The 22,358-nt window shown below is 37.3% G+C and overlaps 1 protein-coding gene across 1 annotated transcript in view; it reads left to right on the forward strand.

Moving 5' to 3' along the window:
- Positions 1 to 22,358, forward strand: part of SYN2 (synapsin II) — a 193,291-nt gene that overhangs the window by 145,609 nt on the left and 25,324 nt on the right. The window contains exons 7-9 of the mRNA XM_042806979.1: positions 645 to 787; positions 6,034 to 6,108; positions 10,307 to 10,409. Coding sequence (XP_042662913.1) covers positions 645 to 787; positions 6,034 to 6,108; positions 10,307 to 10,409 — 321 coding nt within the window. The remainder of the gene's footprint in view (positions 1 to 644; positions 788 to 6,033; positions 6,109 to 10,306; positions 10,410 to 22,358) is intronic.

The raw sequence follows: 22,358 nt of genomic DNA on the forward strand, positions 1-22,358 counted from the left end.
GTTGATGGGTTTAGTACCACGCACCATCTTAGCCCCGTGTTCCATAACTAGGAAATCCTGCTCCTAGAAAGCTTGACTCCTTGCAGAGAAGCGGGAAAAATGAGAAAAATGGGTTCTGCTGTCTTGAGCCAACCCTCTGTGCTCCGTGTGAATGAATGCACACTCGTCAGGATATCATGACCCTTCATCTCCTCCTTCCCGGGATACACATGATGTGATGGGACGCGGTGGGCTCCATATACATGCAGTTACATGAGCAATTTACAGAATCACCAAGAATTCTATATTCAAATTAGTGTTGCATATTATTACACCTCAAAAAATTCTAAAGCCTGCAGATCTAAAATGAATAGTCGCCCCTTAAAAAAGTAAAATAAAAAAAAAGGAAAATAAAATTCCGCTGTCTGCAAATTGCTTCTACAGATGAACAGGTAGTATTTTGCCTAGAAAAATAGATACTTTAATGCGAGAATGTTACAGAATCTAGAAATCAGATAAAATACCTGATACTTTTTTTTTATAAACCGATGCTGTCAAAACCCATACTTCTCATGAATGCCATTTGCAACTGAATTCTACGTTTTATTCCTAATTACTCTTTTTTCTTTTGTATATGCTGTTTACTTGTGATATGATGACTACAGATCAAGGTAGACAACCACTACGATTTTCAGGACATAGCCAGCGTGGTAGCACTTACTCAGACCTACGCCACTACTGAACCCTTCATAGACTCCAAATATGACATCAGGATCCAAAAGATAGGCAGTAACTACAAAGCATACATGTGAGCCAAAAACTTATATTCTTTCATCCTTTTGTTTCGAAATTGATAAGCACCAGTAAGATTAAGACTGTTGAATGAGTCTCTGAGCTGATGTGGTGACTCCATGCCTCCATTGTCATACTCTTTGGAAAGACAGTATTTTAGACTTTCTAGATTTATCAAGACTTTTTTTTTAAGTTGATTGTGACTGGGAGGAGGAGAATAAGACAACAGGTGAGCCTGCCAGAGTGGTTTTCCTGCTAACCTGTGTTTATTTTTTCATTTAAAGAAAGGAACAGTTGGAAGGGGATTCGTTTTTATAAAGGACTTGTTAAATCAGATTCCTTTGTATCTTTTCACCAACTTAGGGTCAAATTTTCTTTTCCGTATAAGGACAGTGAGATGACATTCGTTCACACAAACCTGAATCGTAACACTTTAATGGAACAAAGTACTCTCCTTTTAACATGAAACATGTAAGAAAAATTCTAATCTTGCGATGGTCTTCACATATGTGGATGAAATTTGAGAATCCAGGTGCTTGTTTAAAAATCATGACTATATGAAAGTCTAAAAGGGTGTTTCAGTTTCACAGACAGCATTAAGATAGAGCAGAAAAATGGGTTATCATGTAGTAGTTGAGCTATGGTAACTGGGTTTATGCATATTTTCACTCTGTTTCAACTATCAAACAATGTAGTCTGACATACACTCATTTCATTCATGTTTTTATGACAAGTTAGATCATCTCATGTCTTTGTTCCCTCATGCTTACAATTCTGAGGCAGGAAAAATATAACCAAACATGGATAAAAATACACATATGCATTTACATATGCACACCCCCATACACATGGAAAGATATTTCTATAGGAACTCCTGTAACATTGGAGGGATCAAAGATTTCTTGTCTGTTGTTGTTTGCAAGGTAGAGTCAAGTTCTTTATCAGTAAAATCAATTGAACTCCAAGCAAACCATAAATACTAAGAGAAGCAAAAGTTGTAGCTGAGTTAAAGAAAATGCATAAAATATTTTATAGTATTAAAGACACGGTTATCATTAAGTGTCAGGTAATTTAGGAACAGCCAACAAGTTCTATGAGAAAGTAGAACCTTTTGCCCAGCGTGGGGAGAAGAGGCAAAATATATCTCCTTGGGTTGATATTGGAAGGCCGCATACTCCTGACTTCTCCCCTAAGGCATTACTGTCTCAAGATCAAAACTGTGTGAGTAACTGCTAGCCTCCTGACTTAGGACTTAAAGGGGTATTTGAGAATGAACATCAAAGATTAGGCCTTTCAAGAACAACTCAGTAGTCCATCTGCCTCTCACTGTACATCTGAGGGGCCTCAAGAAAGCACAACACAGAACTGGGTGTAAATGCTGTTCACATAGGTCAGATCCATCCAGCAGTATGGACACTCAGTCCTTCTGCTTTATTTTGAACCCACAACTATCCAAATTTTGCAAAAAACCGTGTGTTGGAAATTTGACTTGTACACAGTGACCAAAGCAGAGCACTCTGATAGATTGGGAGGACTGGGACATTTCAGGAAGCCTTTGTTTGTGACTTTCAGCATTCTTAGGGATGCAGGACAGAAACTCTGTAATTCAAGCTCCCTACAGAATTTCATGTGTGTCGGACCTACCCCACCTCTTCCTATAGACAGCAAGAATCATAAACAAACGTTTCTGAATGATACAGATTTTAGCCCCTGGCTTCTACCGAAAAGTTAATTCCAATTCTGCGTGTTTGTCTTACACTGGTATTCCAGACTGTTGACTTTTCCTAGATTTAGCCCTGTATCCGGAGACATCCATCCTACTTTTTTAATAGCACCATACTCCTACACCCAAGGTCACCTCCCTCCTATCTGTCCAAGCCATACCTTAGTCCAGTCCCACCGCTTTCCCAGACCACTTCTACCTTTCCGTCTCTTAGTCCTTACCCCTTATGCCTAACCTTTTTCATTGCCCCAGGTTCTCCCTTGGCCCTTCTATTCTACGACGTGCCATTCAACAGCCTTATTCTCCCTCTACTTCCAGTTACCACTCAGCCTTCTTTCTCTGTCTCACATTTTTTCACACAACTATTTCTGCCTCTTCAAGGCTAGGATAGTACTTTTCTCTCTTGATGCTTTGACAGGCAGATTTCTTATGTTGTGCTACCCATCTCTCCCCTCCCCTGTTGTTTATAATAAACTGAGTTGATTTGTCTCTGTCTTAAAGCTCCCAAGTGGCAGAATCTTAGGAATAAAACCCAACTCTTAATGGTTATGACACACCACCAGATACCAGCAGTCAGATGCTGTATTAATAACTTGATGGTTCATTCCCTATGGTAGAAATTGGACCATTACATTTCATAGGAGAGAGCCTGACATTGTTTTCTTTGACTTGAAATTTAAATGCTGTTCAATGTCTAGAATAATTTTGGAAGAGTCTGCCATGATAAATTTATAATTTTCAAACATAAATGTTTCTTCTTCACAGAAGAAGCAGTTGGCCTAAGGGACAGCAACTTAACTAAGTTAAGATGACAGCATGTTCCTCCTACCTTTTATTTATTTTTGTGCTTCTACTCAGAAACTATGGGTTCATCCAAATGCTAAAAGCCTAGAAATAATTCTTTTTCTAGATTCTTTCATACAGTTACATCACACCAAAAAATTAAATACTGATCCATTGTAACGAAGCGTCATGAAAAGGAGAAGATTTACCAAATGTCTGAAAATTTCTTCAGATGCATACATATATATTATGTCAGTAGAATACTGTTTTACAGCTGGTTCTCATTTTGTTCTGTGACACAGGAACAGAATACTTAGAGATCCACCACAGAAAATACCAGCTGAACATTTGTTTTTGTAGTTTAAAGAGAGTTATTAAGAGCTTCAGTTTTATAATTCTGTGGGAAATTGTGGTATAAGTGGATCCATGACTCACAAAACACTGGTGCTTATCATCTGTCAGTAGAGATTATAGCCAAAATGAAACATTGGATCCCTCTAAATACCACAGCTCCTCAGAACGCTTTGTGACGCATACTTAACTACACTTGGTACCATTACAGAATTCATCTGACTTCAAGGAAATAGAGTTAAAAGGGTCACACACAATGAAGAAAAACAGAAATACAAAAACACTACATCTAAACCTCCTCTCCAAAAGCAATAGTCTGAACCCATAACTTAATGTACTTTGATCAGAAGGTCAATAAAACAAAAGTAGAGCACATCAACCAAAGAAAGATAGTGCTACAGAATCAAACCACTAAGCAGGCTACCTACACAAGAATTGTATGTACAAATTTCTACACATTTTTCTGGTTGCAAGCCTCTGTCCCAACAATTTGGATTGCATACTTTAAATGGTACGCAATAAAGCAGAAAGGTGTCGGAAAAGGGAGAGCTCAAATGACTTTCCCCTCAATTTTAAAACAGTTCTTCCTTCTTTGCAAAGGCCAAATCAAGCGAAACATGTTAAGCCTAAGTGTAAAGCACTCAAAAGTGTTAGGAGTTGTTTCCTGTATTATTCAGTATTTGGTAAAAGAGGAGGAAACGATGATGTGAAAAACCCTTAGCAATTATCAGAACAGAAGTGGAGAAGGGTGGGAAACCTACATATTTCAGTAGAGGAATCATATATGAATTACAGAAATCATGTGTAAGGTTTAAAGTGCCAGATGGTCTGGTCGGGTACTTTTGTATCACTTAGCCATGGTCTAAAGGAACCCCTGTTGTTTTGGAGTTGTGTGTCACAGACATAGCATCGACGGCTGCAGCCCACAAGCTGTTGAGACTACAGCAGTTAGGTCTGTGTCCGCAGCATTCCTCAGTCCTCCTCTGGACCCTACAGCACTGGTACAGCCAGCCAAGCATCCAGCCGTGAGGTTCGGCAGGGGACCTCTCCTACTGGGGAGTGGAAGTGGGGCTTAAAGCAAGCCATCTTTCCTTCTCTAGTCAGCAGTGCTGAGATTACTTCAGTGCAGCTGAGGATCTTGAACTAAATAGTTGCTAAAATTCCTCAGGACAATTTATTTTTCTTTTTTTTTTTTTTTTCAGTCTTGTCACATCTTGCTTCCTAAATGACACCTGAAATAGTATGTGGTAATGAATGCCTTTGAGAAGTCTGCAATAGAGTTAACTGTGATTTGTGAGAAGTATTATCTCTCAGATTCAGAACATGTGTCTAGAGTGGTAATCAAATTTTTAATTTGTAAGTAGACACATATATATATAAATATCACAAAGCAGACTTATTACTGGGCAAAATTACCTTACACACAGCACTCAACATGCACATCTCCCATTCCCTAATTTCTCCCACATCAACAAAGAACATGGCATCTTAGAAGAACTTTATGCTTTAAAATTCAGCTAACTTTATGAGACTCCCATAGAAAAGTCAACATTCCCCCACAATTGCTACTGACCCTTGTAATTAGGTTAATAGAAAAATGGAGAGAAAACTATAGCCACTGCCTAATATACTTTTAATACATTACAGATGTTCCTATTATTTTACTAACTGGAAACACTTCATAATTTGTATCCTTAGCCTATTCCCAGTACAGCATTTACGTTTCAGAGAACAGTAATCTTCTCAGCCCTGGTAGCAGTCCCAAAGTCTGAGGAGAAAAAAACTATATATGCACTTTTTTTTTCTTACAGATTAAATAAAAGATGATACACTCAAGCCCTGACATAAGCCATTTAGATTATATTAGTAAAGTAGTAAAGAGAGAAAACTGGAGGAGAAACCACAATCCAACTCTAAAAGAGATCCGAGATCACTTCAGAGATGTTAAAAAAATAGATATCTTGATTTTCAAGTATTGGGACTTGACCCTGCAGTGGTATGGATCTGAAATGAGAAGCTGAAGCCTCGGTTTCTTGACATTTGGAGTAATAGTATATTACAGGCTATCCAGTTCTTTTATAACTGATAACAGCTTATTCCTAATACTTTCACTTAATCATTGTAGTTGTTTTTTTTTTTTTTTTTTAAATCATCTTAAATGAATAAATGGGGAACAGAAATTTCACAGCACTGTCATACTTCATAACATGCCTACAGTGAAGTGAGTATTACTGATAACTGCAATGCCTATTAGAATTCTTCACCTTTTAGATGTTGTGTTATAAGCTGCCAGCTGTGAAGAAGGTGTAAATACTGCTATAGTATTCATGTGAAAATCAAAATAATTTAAGAGATGGTGAAAATAAAAAACACTGGCTGTCTTTGTAATATTTTCCCCCTTTCAGGAGAACTTCCATATCTGGAAACTGGAAGACAAACACAGGCTCTGCAATGTTGGAACAAATTGCTATGTCAGATAAGTAAGTTGAGTCTCATGTAAAAGGTAATATTAAAAAAAAAAAAAGAAAAAGGAAGTTTATTTTAAGTGAATTTTTTATAAATCACACTGTTGATATGCAATTCACAGTAAATGCATCTCTCTTGTTCATTTTGAAAAAAAATCCTAACTAGACGAAAGAACATGAGTTCCATATGACCTGTCTCAGAGTTAACTACCCGAACTAAGTACGAGCCGTAGGTGCTTATGTGCACCCTTGGGTTCCTGCATCCATATCTGCACCTAGAAAACTACTGGAATTCCCTTCAGAAAATTCAGTTTTTCAGATTCAGCCTGTCAATCATTTTGTCTGGGTCATTTGTCCTCTTTTACCTAAGAGCCATGACATAGTGTTTTAAGCTTTTCTCCATCTACATCATCTATTATAACGAAGCGATCTCATCTTAACTTGGCCTATTTAAGTCATATTTCTCTTTTCTACTTTCAGTCTTTCTAAACTGATTATTTTTCATTTTTGAAATGTTCACTGAACTGCACTGTGAGGCTTTTTGCCTCAATGCTGGGATATACTGAAATTTATTCCCCTTGTGTCATCATTCCAGCTCTGTACTTTGGTTTAATGTGCTTTTCTTTTTCTCTCCCATCATTATGCTAGATACTTTTTGCAATTCCTTGCAGTACCATTTTGAAGCTCAGGTCTTCTCTTGACAGAACTCTCAATACTGCTCATTTGCTCCAAGTTTCTCCACAACATATAGACCTCTTTCCCCTGCGAAATATATCTGTGAGGCTTTTTGATGGCTGTGAATTTTCTTTTGTTCAGCTTCTGCAAAGATTACTACCAGTGGAAGCTGGGAAAGGTCTCTACAATAAAAGTGTAATTTAACAGGTATTTTAAAATTCAACAGTAGTCTTTCTGATGCATTTTTTTTGTTTTGTTTTGTTTTAAAGTCTGGAACCTACAGCATGGTCCTTCTTATGAGCTGAGGGAGACACAGGAACTGAACCATTGCCTGCCCCGAGAAGGGTGAAAACAAATAAGACAGGAATTACAACTCCCTGCTGTCCAACCCCTGTCTAGACTGTGTCCTCACTGATCTCCCCTCTGGGGATGGAGTGGAGCCACATTATTTTCTCTTTCTCATTCTCCTCCCACCTTCCTTTAGAAAGTGAGGTTATGCCTTCACTGAGAGGGAAGAGAAAGCGTGTGCTGTAGTGTGTATAATTACAGTCCATGAGCTATCCCTCTGTAAAAACACGGGCACTTTAATTTTGCCATAAGGAAAACTAAATATCAACTATGGGTAATGAGCATGAAATGCTAACCTTGCCTAGCTACCTTGTTGTAAACGCTCTGTGTGCTTTGCTTCTGCTTCCATTTTTGAATGTAAGATAATTAGAACGTATTTTCCCAATTAAAAAATGCTAGCCAACAAAACAAAACTTCTTTTAAGCTGATGAAGACAAAAGCATAGAGAAGATGGGTGTTTTCTCATAGCGGAAGGGGTTATGTATCACGTAACCCCGCTTTTTTTTTATTACCCAGTGAAGTTCACAAAGCAGAGCAAGGGAGAAGGGAAAATTGACATTTTCTGAAGAGTTGAAGTAGTTTAATGGCATACCAAAAGCAATCAGATCTGTTGCACGTGCATTTCATTTATAATACATCTCATGAATTAGGGAGAAGTGTTTTGAAAGCACTGCCTGAATTGACATTGTTGACTGAATACAAATCTTAGTCTAGAAATCTAGAAAAGAAAGAAGGATGTGGCACAGCAGAGGACAACGACGAGGCAGAGAACAAGCACATTTCAACGTTACACATTCTCACTGACTACTCTGTTTCAGCGAGGCACTGCTCCCCAGATAGGACCAGAAGAATAGAGACCTTTGCTAATTGTGCACACCTCATCTGGCCCACCAGATATTTCATGTCACACACCTGAGGAACAGTACTTCATTCTCTGTCAGCCCTAAGGCTGCTGCACAGTATATTGGCTCTGGGAAAATAAGAACCGTGACCTCTTGTTAAACCTACTGTCCAAACCTTGGGTTTAAAACAGTACAGGCTAGTCCATCCAAGACTTCTCTTTCCAAAGGTAACTATTTTTCCAGCTCTGTGTTTGCTGGCAGAAGATAGACTACTAAAAATACTTTCCTAGATCTGATCGATGTTTTGGTATTGTAAAGAAAATGTCTTCTTTTTTTTGATATGAAGTCCAGATATTTACTTTCAAAGACAAGTTTTGCTGTCCTCATGACTTTCTAAGATACAAGTTAGTGTCTTACAGGAAAAAAAGAAAAAGTTATTTATAAGCAAGTGCATGCAAGCAGTCCAGTCAGTCAGTGCATCTACAGATGTTGAAATTGTCAGGCATCCCAAAAAAGCCTCTCATTTTGGACAGAAAGCATGTTTCTCACAGGAAAAAAAAATATTTTCATTGCTAAAATATTACCATCAGGTTTTTTTCACACAGTTGTATCAATTTCTTTGTATTCTGCTTAAAAGAAAAACTTTTCCACTGGAACAGACTTCATGTAAGAAAATATAAAGAATGTGACCTAGTAAGTTTACTTGGAAAGGATGCTATTACAGAAGATATTTATATATGAATAAGACTCTCAGCCCGGCAATGAGTTTCCTTTGGTTTTACAGTGAAGTCAAATGCTATGTTTATTACATCAATTTTTTTGCAATGGAAAATACTGTGATGTGGCGAATCTGTCATCATGGCTCAAAGGCTGGGTCAGGAGAGAGCAGGAGAGGGTCTGTAAAAGGAAGAGGCTCTCATTTATACTCAAATACTAGCCAATGAAAGAGAAAAAAGTTTATGGTAAATGGCTGCTTTAAAACTGTGGAGCTTTAAGCAAAACATATTCCAATTGGTGGAAGTGTGATATCTGCCTATATAAACTTTCAAGATCATATCATCACTTACTGGTGCCCATGCACAGCTCTGCTATTCATTAATGAAAGTTTTCAATGCTATTTTGTGTGTTATGAGTCAGTCCTTGCCACTGAGCAAGCCCATTCAGCTTACATTACCTCAGAACACTCTCAGCAAAGTATTATGGCTCCCTTTATGTCACTAACAGTTCTGTACTTGATCACAGGAATTGCCTCACTCTTTTTCTAGTAAGTCCCACCTCATTCCCCTGTTAGTCAGATAATCTCTCTATTCATAAGTTGGATAAAGCTATTCGTGCAGGAAAAGTAAATCGTATTTTTGCATGTAAAATGGGTAAACTCTCCATTTCTTAGGCCATATTTCCTACCGTGAGGTTAGAAATGAAATGGAGGAGTTGTTATGTCCAGTACTTTATGAAACACTAGCCTTTTTTTGGAATTGTAGAATTCCTCAGAATTCTTTATATTTCAGCTGAATTTTGCTGTGGTTGTCTATAACCCTACATGGGGACTATTACGCTTGTCTGCATGTTACGTAACTACGTAACTTTTACATAGTGTCATACATCTGTTTCTCTTGTGTCATTTTAAGGGCTGTTTTGTCTTGATTTTTCTTTTGCCTTGTTCAATGATGTACATATAAAGCTAACATTACTACTTTGGAATATAGTTGGGTCCGTAACTTAAGATGGAGACTCTTACTCTAGTTTTCCTGATAAAAAGAATAAAACCCATCTGTAATGAACTATGCTACCAAGTGTGATAGGCAAGAGGATTGTCACACTTGAATCTGTGCACAGATGCACATCTCTGAATTTCACAGGAAAACAGAAGCCCTGTTCCCTACTTTCTAAAGCCCCTTGGCATCACCAAATCCACAAAAACTGCTCGGATGAGAACTCCCCCCTCATGTGAAGTACAGCCACAGCTAGCAAGCCGTACTAGCATAAGGGCACTGGAAATGCAGGATGGGATACAGCTAAATGCTATTTGTATTCCAGCATATTTTATCTTCAGGTTACTCACAGTTTAAAGCAGACACATGTTTGGACCAATATAAACTGGAACAGAATCCAGAATCATACTGTGTCAGGAAACAGAGCCACGGCTTCTCTGGATTCTACTGGTAAAAGTAAAGTAATCAGGCCAGTATCTGAGCTACTGTTCTGGGAAATACAAATCCAATAAAACTGACAATATAGTGACAATTCTGAATTTAGAGCAAACGTTGTATAAAACACATTATTAAGTTAAGCCTATAGAAAAATGAGCTTGATGAGATACTCACAGAAAAATTATTTTTATGAAATAGGTACAAGCTTTGGGTTGACACCTGTTCTGAAATATTTGGTGGTTTGGACATCTGTGCTGTTAAAGCTGTACATGGAAAGGATGGAAAAGATTATATTTTTGAGGTAAGTGATCCCACTCTTTTCAATATATGCTTTGATATATTACAAACACCCAAAAAAAGAACATTTGTGATAGTTAAACATTGGCTTGTTTGTGTTTCAGGAATGTCTGTGTATTTTTGATCACTGTTTAAATCATAATACAAAGCCACGTGTCCAAGTTAGTGGCAACACTTGCTGGAAAATGTAACCATATATATGGTAATGTCTTCTAGTGCTTGAGGAAATGTACACAGACTACAAAACAAAACCAAATGTAGATGTCACATTTTCCCAGCCCTTATGATTTCTTTCCTGAGCAGGCTTACCAGTTTTTCCTGGAAGGTTTATAGATAGCACTATCCCAAGGGAACCCCAGCAAATTATAAGTTTACATGGAAAGGGAAATTAAGAATGAAGTGGAAACAACTTTACTTTTTTCTAGCCTAAATGTTGCCTTTAAGATCTGATTCCTCATGCAACAGAAGTTTCTGCTGTAGATAATTTTGAAAAGTTTAGCATTTTCATTTACCTCATTTATTATGGATAAATATAGCTTTGTCTAGCCATAAAACAGGAGGTCATCACTTGCCTCTCACACAATTCAGGATTTCTTCAGCATCTTCCACATTCTTAGCATTTTATTCAGGAAATAGGTGAGGATCTTCAGAATCTCCCCACTCCAAAAGAGGTTGATATTTGCTAAAGCAAAAGTAAGAGTATTTTTGCTAAACTATGACAGAAATCTGGAGATTATAGATTGACCTTTTCTAGTTATTTGTATCCACTTACAACAGAAAAGCTTTGTAAAAGTACAAGTCTTTGTTTTGTCACAGTGTTAAACAGCTCTATGTATTTTCTTATCTTCACTTTTCACAAATTTATTTATCACTACTGCAATTGCTAATAATTCCCAAATCAACCAGTAGCACGTTAAAGGACCGAGCAGTTTACAGCATTCCAGTGAAACAAACAGAATTAATCCCTACCTCCTGAGATGCTGAGGAAGATTTCAAGAAATACTGTTTCTGTAGTCTGCCTGGCCAAATCGGAATTGACTGTGTCATCTTGTATCAAAGCTCTCTGTAGCATAAAATTTAGGATTTAATACTAAACCTCCTCTATTGCTCCTTCACATAGTGCAGTCTTTCCTCTCCACTGCACCCCCAAGTTCCTGTTAAATCTGTAACGCTTGACCCAATGGAACCTGGCTGAGATTTGAAAGAGTGAAAAAAAACTATTTCCCTCTTTCTGAAAACAGACTGCTCTGACTTCTGATGATACAATATGTAGGAAATTCCTGAATGTAAGATTTGTCATGTGTGCTACTTTACAGCTTGGCTGTAGCTGCGGGTGTATCTTGGATGTTTCTGCTTACTGGGAAGCTGTTGATTTCTGCTCACAAGCAATCTCCTCTCCAGCAACTGGGCTCTGGCAGCCTCCCATACACCATTTAAAGCGTTGTAGGGTACTCTGCAGTTCCCGCAGTCCCTAAATGTCTCAGAGAATGGGTCTCAGCATTTTCCACACACACGCATTTATCTAAATTAATTACATTTGAGATAGTTCATGGTGATTTGGCTGGCTTTAATCCAACAAAGTTTGATGCCACAATTGAAACTATAAAATGAGGAAATGTCCATTACTTTAAGACATAAGATCGCAGTTATCTTACCTCATAAAGTAGTAGTTAAAAACTGAAAGATTGCACGCAAAAAGATACAAAACTAGAGTAGGATTGCATTTAACAAGTACATTCGTGTAAGAACTAGTGGTTTCAGATATAAAGCAATGTTGTTTCTTATATACTGTAGCTAAAGCTAGTCTGAGAAATGATTGGCATCAACCCACACTACTTGCTCTCTCCTACCGATCTCTTTTATTCCCTACTTTCTTTTTCCCCTGTACCCTGCTGTACAAATGTAGTTGGTCTTTTTCTTCTCCCAATAGAAGTGAAGGATGTCTCCTTTATTTTAACAGTTGACATTTCTGTTGCATTCCTCAGCAGATTCCTGTCAGACTAAATGCACTTCACTTTCACTCACTGAACTTTACTGTTTCCACATTTTTGATACTGCACAATTTTTCTAATTTTTTAGCAAAGCCAGCAAGCATCATCAGCTTCCAGTGAAGTCAGGCACACAGACTAACTCCTGCATCAGGCCTGGGAGGTCTGGTGGGTAGGAGGAGAAGGGGGTGAGCAGTTTTTCGAAAATTAAATAGCCAGTGAAAATTATATAGTGGACCAACAGAGTAGCCTACTTCCTGCTTCTGAACAAATCCCCAAATTTTCCATGCCAGATACAGTCATACTTTTTAAAAAAAACAGAATTCTGAGAACTGCAGGATACATCAGGAACTGAGTTTTAAGTAGTGTGCATAATAGATGTTGCGATTAAAAGAAAGAGTGGCTAGAAACATGATAATTTTTGCTGTTCTACAGAATCAGCTGAATTGTTTGGAAGATGGTAATGTCTATCAGCAAGAATATTTCGAGTCTGTATAAGACATTGAAATGTAGAATTGTTTGTAAAGTTCACATCCAACAGAACATCTGTAAAACTTAGATAATTTGCTACTAAAAAGCCAACTTACATCAACAGTTATGACACTATAATTTTAACAGTTATTGCGCTATAATTCTACGATAAAATGAAGAGAAGAAGGCCGTCTGCACCACTATAGGAAAAATTTTTGCTTTTTGTGTACTTTCAACATGGGTAAATAAATGTGTTATTAAAGCTAGCACGTGCATGCTGCAATCAAGAACCAGTAGCTGAGCAGGGCAACCAGTCCATAAATACTGGGTTTGAACCCCAATTGCAGTCTCATACTGAAACCTGTGCTCTCATGTGTTTATGATACACCTACTACTGGTACACCTACTACAAAACTAAATGTTTTACTGACATTTTATTTCTGCTGATGTGATGTGACGAGAAACATAGGAACTTCCTAATGTATGAAGGAATGTATGCAGATATGATTTTCCTGATTTTTAAGTTTGAACATTCAGTCAATGTAGCCACCAATAGGAAAGCATACATACATGTCATCCAGCTTCAGAGTGAACGTGAATTAGGGTAGAATTCTACTGAGTATCCTTCCTATACTTGGCATTCTAGACAGAAATTAACTTCGGGATTTTCTGTAATAAGGTTGGGAAAGCAGCATTCTACAGGAATAAATACTTAGTATGTAGTACATGTTTTGACAAAAGTGCGCAACAGGAGCTTTAGGGCATGCATAATCCAAGACTATAGTTTTAAAATATCCACAGTGTTTAAGTATTACATGTAACAACTCATCTGCTTACAAAAATTCATTCTAAACTATTTTAGAAAGTATAACACATAAGTGACTTCTTCTATGACTATTTCTAGATGGTTAGTAATTAATTTCATACTGTCCTTCCCTTTCCTTTTTTATCACATACATATAATTTTATTATTTTAGTGTTGTAGCCATTCAACTGCTTTGTGATGGTCCTTTTGTCATTCCTTGGTTTAACATTCTGCTTTCTTTTATTCCCCAAAACCATGGAGCAACAAATTGTACCAGTGGCTGATATTAGAGAATGAATACAACATTGTGTCTTACGAATCTAATGTTCTAGCTGTATTTCTTAAAATACACCACTATAAAGTGATTCTTTATCTATGATCTAGTATGGTACACTTACATTGCAGATAAGCAAGTGTTGGTTCTTAATGTTAGATCCAGTCATCATGCCCCACTTCTTCAAGAAGAGTAGTATTTTCACTTCTATATATGTTTGATTAAAAGGATGTGAATTTTTAAATAACTTACTTTAAAGCCTCATGGCCATTCAAGTTATACAAAATGTGCTTGCTGTGTAAGTAGAGCAATGACTGTTCAGCAATAATATGGAAGGATTACAGAACTAAAATGAAAGGAAAAAAATTAAGGATGTTTAGTGACACCGAAGTATAGTTCTAGACACTTCATTTTCAGCATACATAAACCTTGTAAAGAAATACAGAATTATACAGATCTTTATTACTGTTAGCTTCTTGTAGACATCTTCCTCATGGGCTGTGCATGTTCCTTTGATCAAATAGGTCTCAATGTAATAAAAGAACCAAGAAAATGGAGTGTAAGTACAGTTTTTCACATTTTACAGCTTTGGGTGCTAGATTCGGGTCCATGTAATAGATTGGGTTGGCTCCCCAATGCTAGTTTGTGCATTAGTATCTTCATATTTCTATAGCCACCCTGGAGATTTCTAGTCATTTGAAAAAACTGAAGCCAATACTACTGTTATTTCCCAATCATTATAAAAAGGATATATTTGTAGTGTACCATTCATCTTTCCACACTGCGGTAAATGCTACGCCCAGGGGAATTTTGAAGGATGTCCATTTGTGCCTTCTTGCTATTCAGTTGAGGGATACCTTATGCATCCCTGGGAAAAAGTCCAGACCAATTTGTCTGAAGACAGGAAAGACAAAATATTGAAGCCATAATATTATTCAAACACGGTACAACCTCTGTTTCTTTGTGAAGCTACAAGCTCTCTACAGTTTTCTTAGATGGGGGCTGTAAGAGGTAGCTTTGACGTTTAAAAGAACATGGTTTTCTAAAAGTTGTTCCCTGGAAGAAATTACCTTCTCTAGAAGAACCTTGTGTTTCTTCTTGTCTTTTACTTCTGTTCTCCAATAAACTATCTCCAAACTCCTACTAGGGAGAAATGAACTATTTAAAGAACTACTCTGCTAAAAGGAAGGGTTATCAGGATGATTAGGAGGAAGGCCAAGTTATTATTCTGTGTAACAATTTAGCTATTCATTTACGATCTATTCTTTGCACGTCAGTTGGAGGTGCCAGCTGCCAACCATCATCATGCCAGAGACAAGCTGTAGAAACAAGAATTTTATTAACACATCATTGCAACATACAACTTTTTAACTGTCTCACTAATTCTTGCTAGTACGATAACAAATTAAGGTCCGTTTCACTTCTTAAATAGAAGAAGGACTTTCAATTTTTCACTTTTTCAATTAACACTTCTATAGTTTTAATACTAGAAGGAACAGATACTTGAGCACTGTTCATGTTTCTGACGTGCCTGAATTTTATCTTTCATGATTCATTCTTGGAAAACCGAACCTCTGGGAAACTAAACAAAAGTTCATATCATGATGATGAATGCAGTAAAAGAGAACAAATGTAACAGAATCCTTTAAAGTGGCCTCACAGGCAGTCTCCCAAATTTTGCTCAGAATGGAGTGGGTGGGTGGCTGCTGCAGGTGTCTTATTTCTACTTGCTTAATTTTTCCCTAAGCTATATTGAAATTAGCTTCCAAGTGGTTTATAACCTAGAAAGATGCAAACTGTTTGGATTTCATAAAGAATTTTTTCAGCCACCATAAGCCAATATAGGTAATTACAAAACAGAATTAGATTTTTTTTTTTTTTTTAATCTTGATGTAATAGATACTGTTTCTGAAGGTCTTTCAAACTACTTGCTGCAGTCTATCAAACTACTAGGAAATATACCACCAACTCCACAGTGTACATACTGTATAAGGTGTAGTGATCCGGCACCAGCACTAAGTGTGCTGTCTCTTACAGAATTCTGTATTCCCATATTCAGTGTCCTGAATAATATTGGCCAAAGTACATGAATAAATACATCAGAAGGAAGAAGAGGCAGAAGAAACCTGTACCTAATGCAGTATTTGTGCACAATTTTACTTAAAGTTGTGCTTTCTAGGAAATGCATCTATACTATTCAATTTACAATTCAGGCGGAGCTATGTCACTGACTATGGCACAAGTTTAATGAGCACAAGCATCTAATACTGTACTTCCACACACGAAGCTTACTTGTACTTCTGTCTTAATCATATACATTTCCAAACTTCAGCACCAAAGATTGGACAAAACCGTGAAAATAGATTCTGTTGGAAGGTTGCAAGTGTGTACCACAAATTATAGATGTATTTAGATTTGCAGGGACCACTGGAGGTCACCTAGTCCAACTTTCTGCTCAAAACACGTCTAACTTTGAAGTTGCTCAGACCCTATACTAAAAGGAAAAAGAGAGGGAGAAGTTCTGTTTCTTACCATGTCGGCCAATATTGTAGATACAAGTCTCCTATAATAAACAGATTTTTAGAAATTCTCTAGAAGCATAACTTTAGCTCTAAATCGGGAGATTTGGTATATACATATGTGCAGGAGTGGCAAATAATAATGGCCATGGGTTTTTTACAAACTTAAGTAGCTTTCCATCCATTAAAGAATATCCTCTATTCAGGTTAGTAAAGGAACTAAATCCAGCTGTAACAGCTGATAAAGTCAAAAGTCTCTCATAATTTGTGATCTGGTACTATAAGAATTTTTGGACATTTAGGAGTCTAAAATTATTCTTTTGGTGCTATAACTAAGTTATAATTAAAGCCATATCTGTCTGTGAAGATTCATATTTCCAAAACAAGACATATTTCTACATTTCCTAATAGGACCTAATATAACAATTACTTGTAATAGGACTTAATATAACTTGCTAAGAAGATAAATTCTAGAAAAAAGCAGCCTTTTAAATTCAGATTCTTCTAAGTTTCTGATGCATTAGTGCTGAATTCATTAATATATCCTTTCATGCCTGGGCTTCATGTGAGAGAAAAATTTCATTGTATTCAATGAACTTTCCTGGGCCTTTTTTTATATTTTGGAGGTAACAGATTTAATCCACTGAAATTTTCCAGACACCATTCCGAGAATAATGACATCAGCTTTTCTTTTAGACAGAAAAATAAATAAAGTTTATCTAGTGACACAGTTAATGAAGGGGGCAAACTTGTTTTGCTTGGACTCTTTTCATTTGAATGGAGCAATAATTATTGACCTGCATGAATAACATTAATATTTAGGTTTCCATCCTGAGAATAATTATTCTCTAATATTTTTTTTCACATAATATTTATGTTTACTGTATCTATTTTCAAATACCTGTATCTTTTAAAATTTGAAATTAGCACTATAGCACGTCTTATATGTGACCATCTTAACGTCTTCTTTTGTTCATAATGAACCATACTTTATTAATAGGGGGATGAATACAGGTAAAATTCATTATGATGTTAAATTAATTGTTACTTTATATGTTAAACAAATCTCTTTCACATATTCTCTTTGAAGTGCTTGAATTTTTCTCAGATATATTAACTGCATTTTCTATATATTTTTGCACTTCTTTTTAATCTGCTATGCTTGCATGAGTTTGTAACTTAGAAATTCAGCTTCATGCAGCAATTTTGATTGGACATAGAAATCACTTGCTTGGTTTGTTTTCATTCCAGATTGAAACAAGACCATATAAATTTGTCTGTAGGAACTGGATTCTTCATCTAGGAATGCTTGATTCACTTTCCCAGCTGTTCTTACTTTTTCTGCAGAAGTTGTTACCCACCCACTACAGGAGGGGCTGTAAAAATTTCCTAGCAGTCACCACTGATTTTCTGCTATACTATCCCCTACCGACTTCTCAGGTGTGGTTGAATTTCCAATTACAAATTATCTCTGCGTCCGCTATAGAGACCTCAGGGAAAGCCCCGTGATTACTTCATATCCAGTCACTCCCTTACTTCTCAGAAATCACGCCATCTCTTCTTACGTCCTGTTCAGTCTTAAATGACCTCCTCAAACTATTACTTTTTCTTAATGTCAATTACTTTCCCCATACTTAGATCTCTTAAATTAAAACCTATATCAGTCTCTGCCTTTACAGTCAAAATTTTCACCACAACTGGAGACATTCAGCTCCCACAAAAACAACACAGAAGAATAACACATGTATGATATAGCAACAACACAATCCAGCTTCTCTAGTTCACAGACCAAAGTAAATGTTTTTTCTCAGTCCTCATGCTCTCCGGCATGGACCTTCAAAATTACCCTGATTTGCAATGAAATGAATTCCTCTTCCCTCAGCACTTACTAATTACCATGTCTTCAGCTGTAATTAATAAGTCTTTTTCCATATGAAATCCATATATCGTTATTCTGTCAGACTCCTTGGGCACTTCTGACTTGCAAGCCCTCTGTCTGTTCCTTCTTATTCCTCTCGTGTTTCAGCATCCTGACACACACCTTTTTCTTCCACTGTAGCAACAGAGTTCTTTACCCTCGCCCTTCCTTTAACCTCCACGACGCTCTTTCCCAGCACTGTTTGGGCTGGGTCTTCATAAAGCTAAAGCAAGAGATCTTTCTTAATGCTTTGGTGGTAAACATATTATGTAATGGATAACTATGTCTGGACAGTGGCAATCAGCATAGTTTCTCCTTCAAACATGATCATCCTTTTGCTATTACTGATATCTTATAATTGCACTGGCTCATTTATTAATCCCATCCCTTCTCCTTTCACATTCATCAGAGTTAAACAGCATTTCTCTTCTCTTTCTTGCCAACCTGTCTTGCAGCCCAAATTTCAAATATTTTCCTTACCCACACTAGCAGCAGAGGGCACGGACTAATTCACTAAAAGGTTGTATCACTGAAAGGTCAGTGTTTTGTTTTGTCACAGTGTTCTGTTGACTTAAACGTGCTGCTGTAGTTTCTGTTACTACCGCTAATATATACAGTCTCTTATAGTTTAATATAAAGATGCGTTAAGTGTATTTCAGAATATGGTTTCCAGGCCTTCCCATAAAATTGTTTACTGAAATGCGTATAAATGAAAGATAGAAGCAACATGAATTAAGTGGTCGTAATTCGTAGTGACCCATGTCTTTACTGGCACCTGGAAAAGTAACGTATTTGATGTTATAAATTACAGATGTCTTTTTTCTATTAAATTGTCTTAGTGGGAAACTCCAATATTTTAAATAGCTGAACTAGGCACTGAAAAGAAAACCTGGCTGTTTTTAAATGATATTTTAAAACTAGTACAGACTGTAAATAGACTATTTATAAACAGGATGCTTTGTGTATGTTTAAACTTTGTCAGGTCCTCTACAGTCAGGGAAATGCCAGCATGACATTCCTGTTAGTCACTCACAGGTTTTAAACACTGTTAGTGTTACCCAAAATATTTTTAATTCTTAAGATACATCTATATAAAACATTACTGATTTCTGCTAACTAGGAAGGAAAATAGACTTTATTCTCTTAAAGAAAAGAAAAACAAAAAAGACAACAAAACCCACCCTGTAAAGTATTAACCTTGGTCTTAGCTTCTGTGCCAAGGACTAGCAGAAGTGCTCTGTTAGGGAGGCTAATGCCTGTCCTTGAGAAAGACAGCAGCAGTAAGACAGAGAGGGAGGCCAAGCCTCTCCTTGGCAGCCACGTGCGGTGCGGGGTGTGGGCGCTGCGCTGGCGGGAATTGCCCCTCCAGCCGCCGCCGCCTCTACCCACCCACGCTGCCTCTCAAGCCCCAGCAGTCACTGAACTGAACAACGTCCTGCAGTTGAACCGCTTCTAAGCCTTGAGAAGATTTTACTCGCTCGGCTATCTAGTGACATTTCACTTTGGGATCAGTAGTTTTCTTGATGATCTGATGCCTTACTTTCTCTTTTTACCACTTTGGCTACTATCTGTACACTTCAGCAAAGCACCAGAGCACGCTATAGCTTATCATCATTCACTGCTTGGCATCTGACTCAGTACTTGTTCAGTCTTAGGTTCAGCATATCTTTGGCTGACAATATTTGTCCAAGGATGGCAACAAACAGAAGGATTTTTAACAACATCAAAACCTGGCCAAGTAACAAAAGACTGTCGAGGGCAAATGGCTATGGTTTTTAATAACATACTCATTTGAATCTGCCTCCATATGTGAATAGGGCAGCTGTGCTTGAAAATAGTCTTCAAGGAATGTAAGATCTTCTCTAATGAAGTGGACATGATGTTTTGAGCAACACCTCAAGGCTCCTTTTTTTTTTTATCTTTAGCCATAGAACTACGCTTTTCCCAGATGTTCTGGTAAACATGGAAGTATCTCCTACAGAAAGTTTATATGTAAACTTGCAGTTATAGAAGTATTCAAAAATAGAATTCAGTCAGAACCCAGTCCTCCAGATCTTTATCCTGTCTCATCCTTTGGCAGGACCTCATTTTAGGCAATTTGATTCTCAGTCATTCCAAATAATTTTTTTAAACTAAGTGGATAGTAAACGAAGGTTTTCTTTGCACACTTGTGAAACTTATAACTGTTGCTTCTGTTGTTGGGTAAGAGGGGGTTAATATACACCTGACAGTGAGAGGGGCAATACTTTAAAAAATAACTGTCATTAATGCCTGCCTTCAGGCCTCCAAGGGGGCAGATTTTTCGACTACAGACATAATGCCCCCTCTGAAAATCAGATGTTTTGCAGTGAACAACCAAACATCCAATGTCCTTCACACTGACCTCAAAACATTCTAACATTCAGTCATTATTAACACTTTAAAGTCCTGGCCAAAGTATATGGCACATATGGTTCCTCCTCACTCCAGACATTATGCATATTACACTTGAAAGAAAAAGCTTATGATAAAATGAAGTGGATCTTTGAGCATTACAACAATTTTAAGAAATAGCAATAACTCAGCAGAAATTAATACTAAAGTAAATCCACAATATTTTGTATTTCAAGAACCACACAACCAGCAAGACTACATTTTTCAATTGTCAACTCATATTGATTCAATACTTTTCTCTCAGTTAATTAGAAAACATTGGTTATTTTCTACTTAAAAAGATGTTTATTTAAAAATACGTTAAATTTTATAGAAGCTTTCTGTGTAATTATTAAGCATTTCTTCAATACTGTTGATGTGGCCCAAGAATGAAAAAATATTCATTAATTTCTTAGGGAACATTTCCTCTGGACCTCAATTATTAACTCCTTGTTGACTTTGGGGTTATTTTAAAGCCTTTCAGCTATGAGGAAGCTTAGGGGAAACATCCTGGATCTGAAAAGCCCAGTTTTGGTTGCCAAAACACAATGCCAGCGTCTCTTGTAAATGAACGAACAGAAGAATAATGTAAATGTTTGTGGGCTTCAAACTAATGTAGTTATTAGAACAAAGTAGTCTGTCAGCCTCAGTAAGAATTTCAATAGCACTTACCATTTTCTGAAAATCCTCAAGCTCAGGTGATATTATTTACAATGCAGTTCATTCCCAACTACTGTGCAAGATGCAAGATTACATTCCAGTGTTGTAATGAACGTGCATGCTCTTTTAAATCCAAATGTCTCTTTAAATACCTAATTTGTGTGTCTAATTCCTAGAAGCTCTTGAATATCTAAAAGAAAGAAGGTAAAACTGAGCCCTTCGTTTATAAAGGAGATGAAGTGTTCAGTGTAGGCTGATGGGTTGGTAAGCACTTTGCTGTCCCCGCTGTATCTCTTCCACCTCAGAAGGAATCCATGCAATGCAGATGCACTGGCTTCACGCTCTTCAGTCCGATCTCTGTGTCACTCCTACAGATAACAAAATTCTTCCACCTTGTAAACATTCTCTGAATCACATCTTACCACAAAATTTCAATATCTTCCATTCAGCTACAAGAGCTGGATAACTGACAAAAATAGCTCAAGGAAACAGCCGACAGCAGAAAGCCCACCTGAAGAGATGGGAGTCAACCCCACTAGCCAAAATAGCCGTGCCTGCCAGTAGCAGAGCTCTTCTTCCAGTCCTTTTGCTAGAGATCAGATAGGAGTGAGGGAAATTTTAGGTGTTTCTCTGGCCGTTAGCACTTACAATTAATTGCCTGTGGCAGCAAGAGTCCTCCAGCACTCTTCTGACTCTGTTGAGCCTTTTCACTCTTTTTCCATTTACCTGCAACAGAGAAGGAACCTCAGAAGCCGAAGAGGTACAGGAAGGTGCACTTTTAGAAGTACTGAAACACCCTCATAAAACTCGCTGATCCTCCTGCAGTTGTGCAAAACCCATGAGGATCCCTTACTGAATGATTCTTTCCTTCTCCACCCACCACCACCTCTCTCTCACCAGCACAGC

This window comes from Tyto alba, unplaced genomic scaffold (assembly GCF_018691265.1).
Source record: "Tyto alba isolate M040663 unplaced genomic scaffold, T.alba_DEE_v4.0 Super-Scaffold_49, whole genome shotgun sequence".
Taxonomy (NCBI): Eukaryota; Metazoa; Chordata; class Aves; order Strigiformes; family Tytonidae; genus Tyto; species Tyto alba.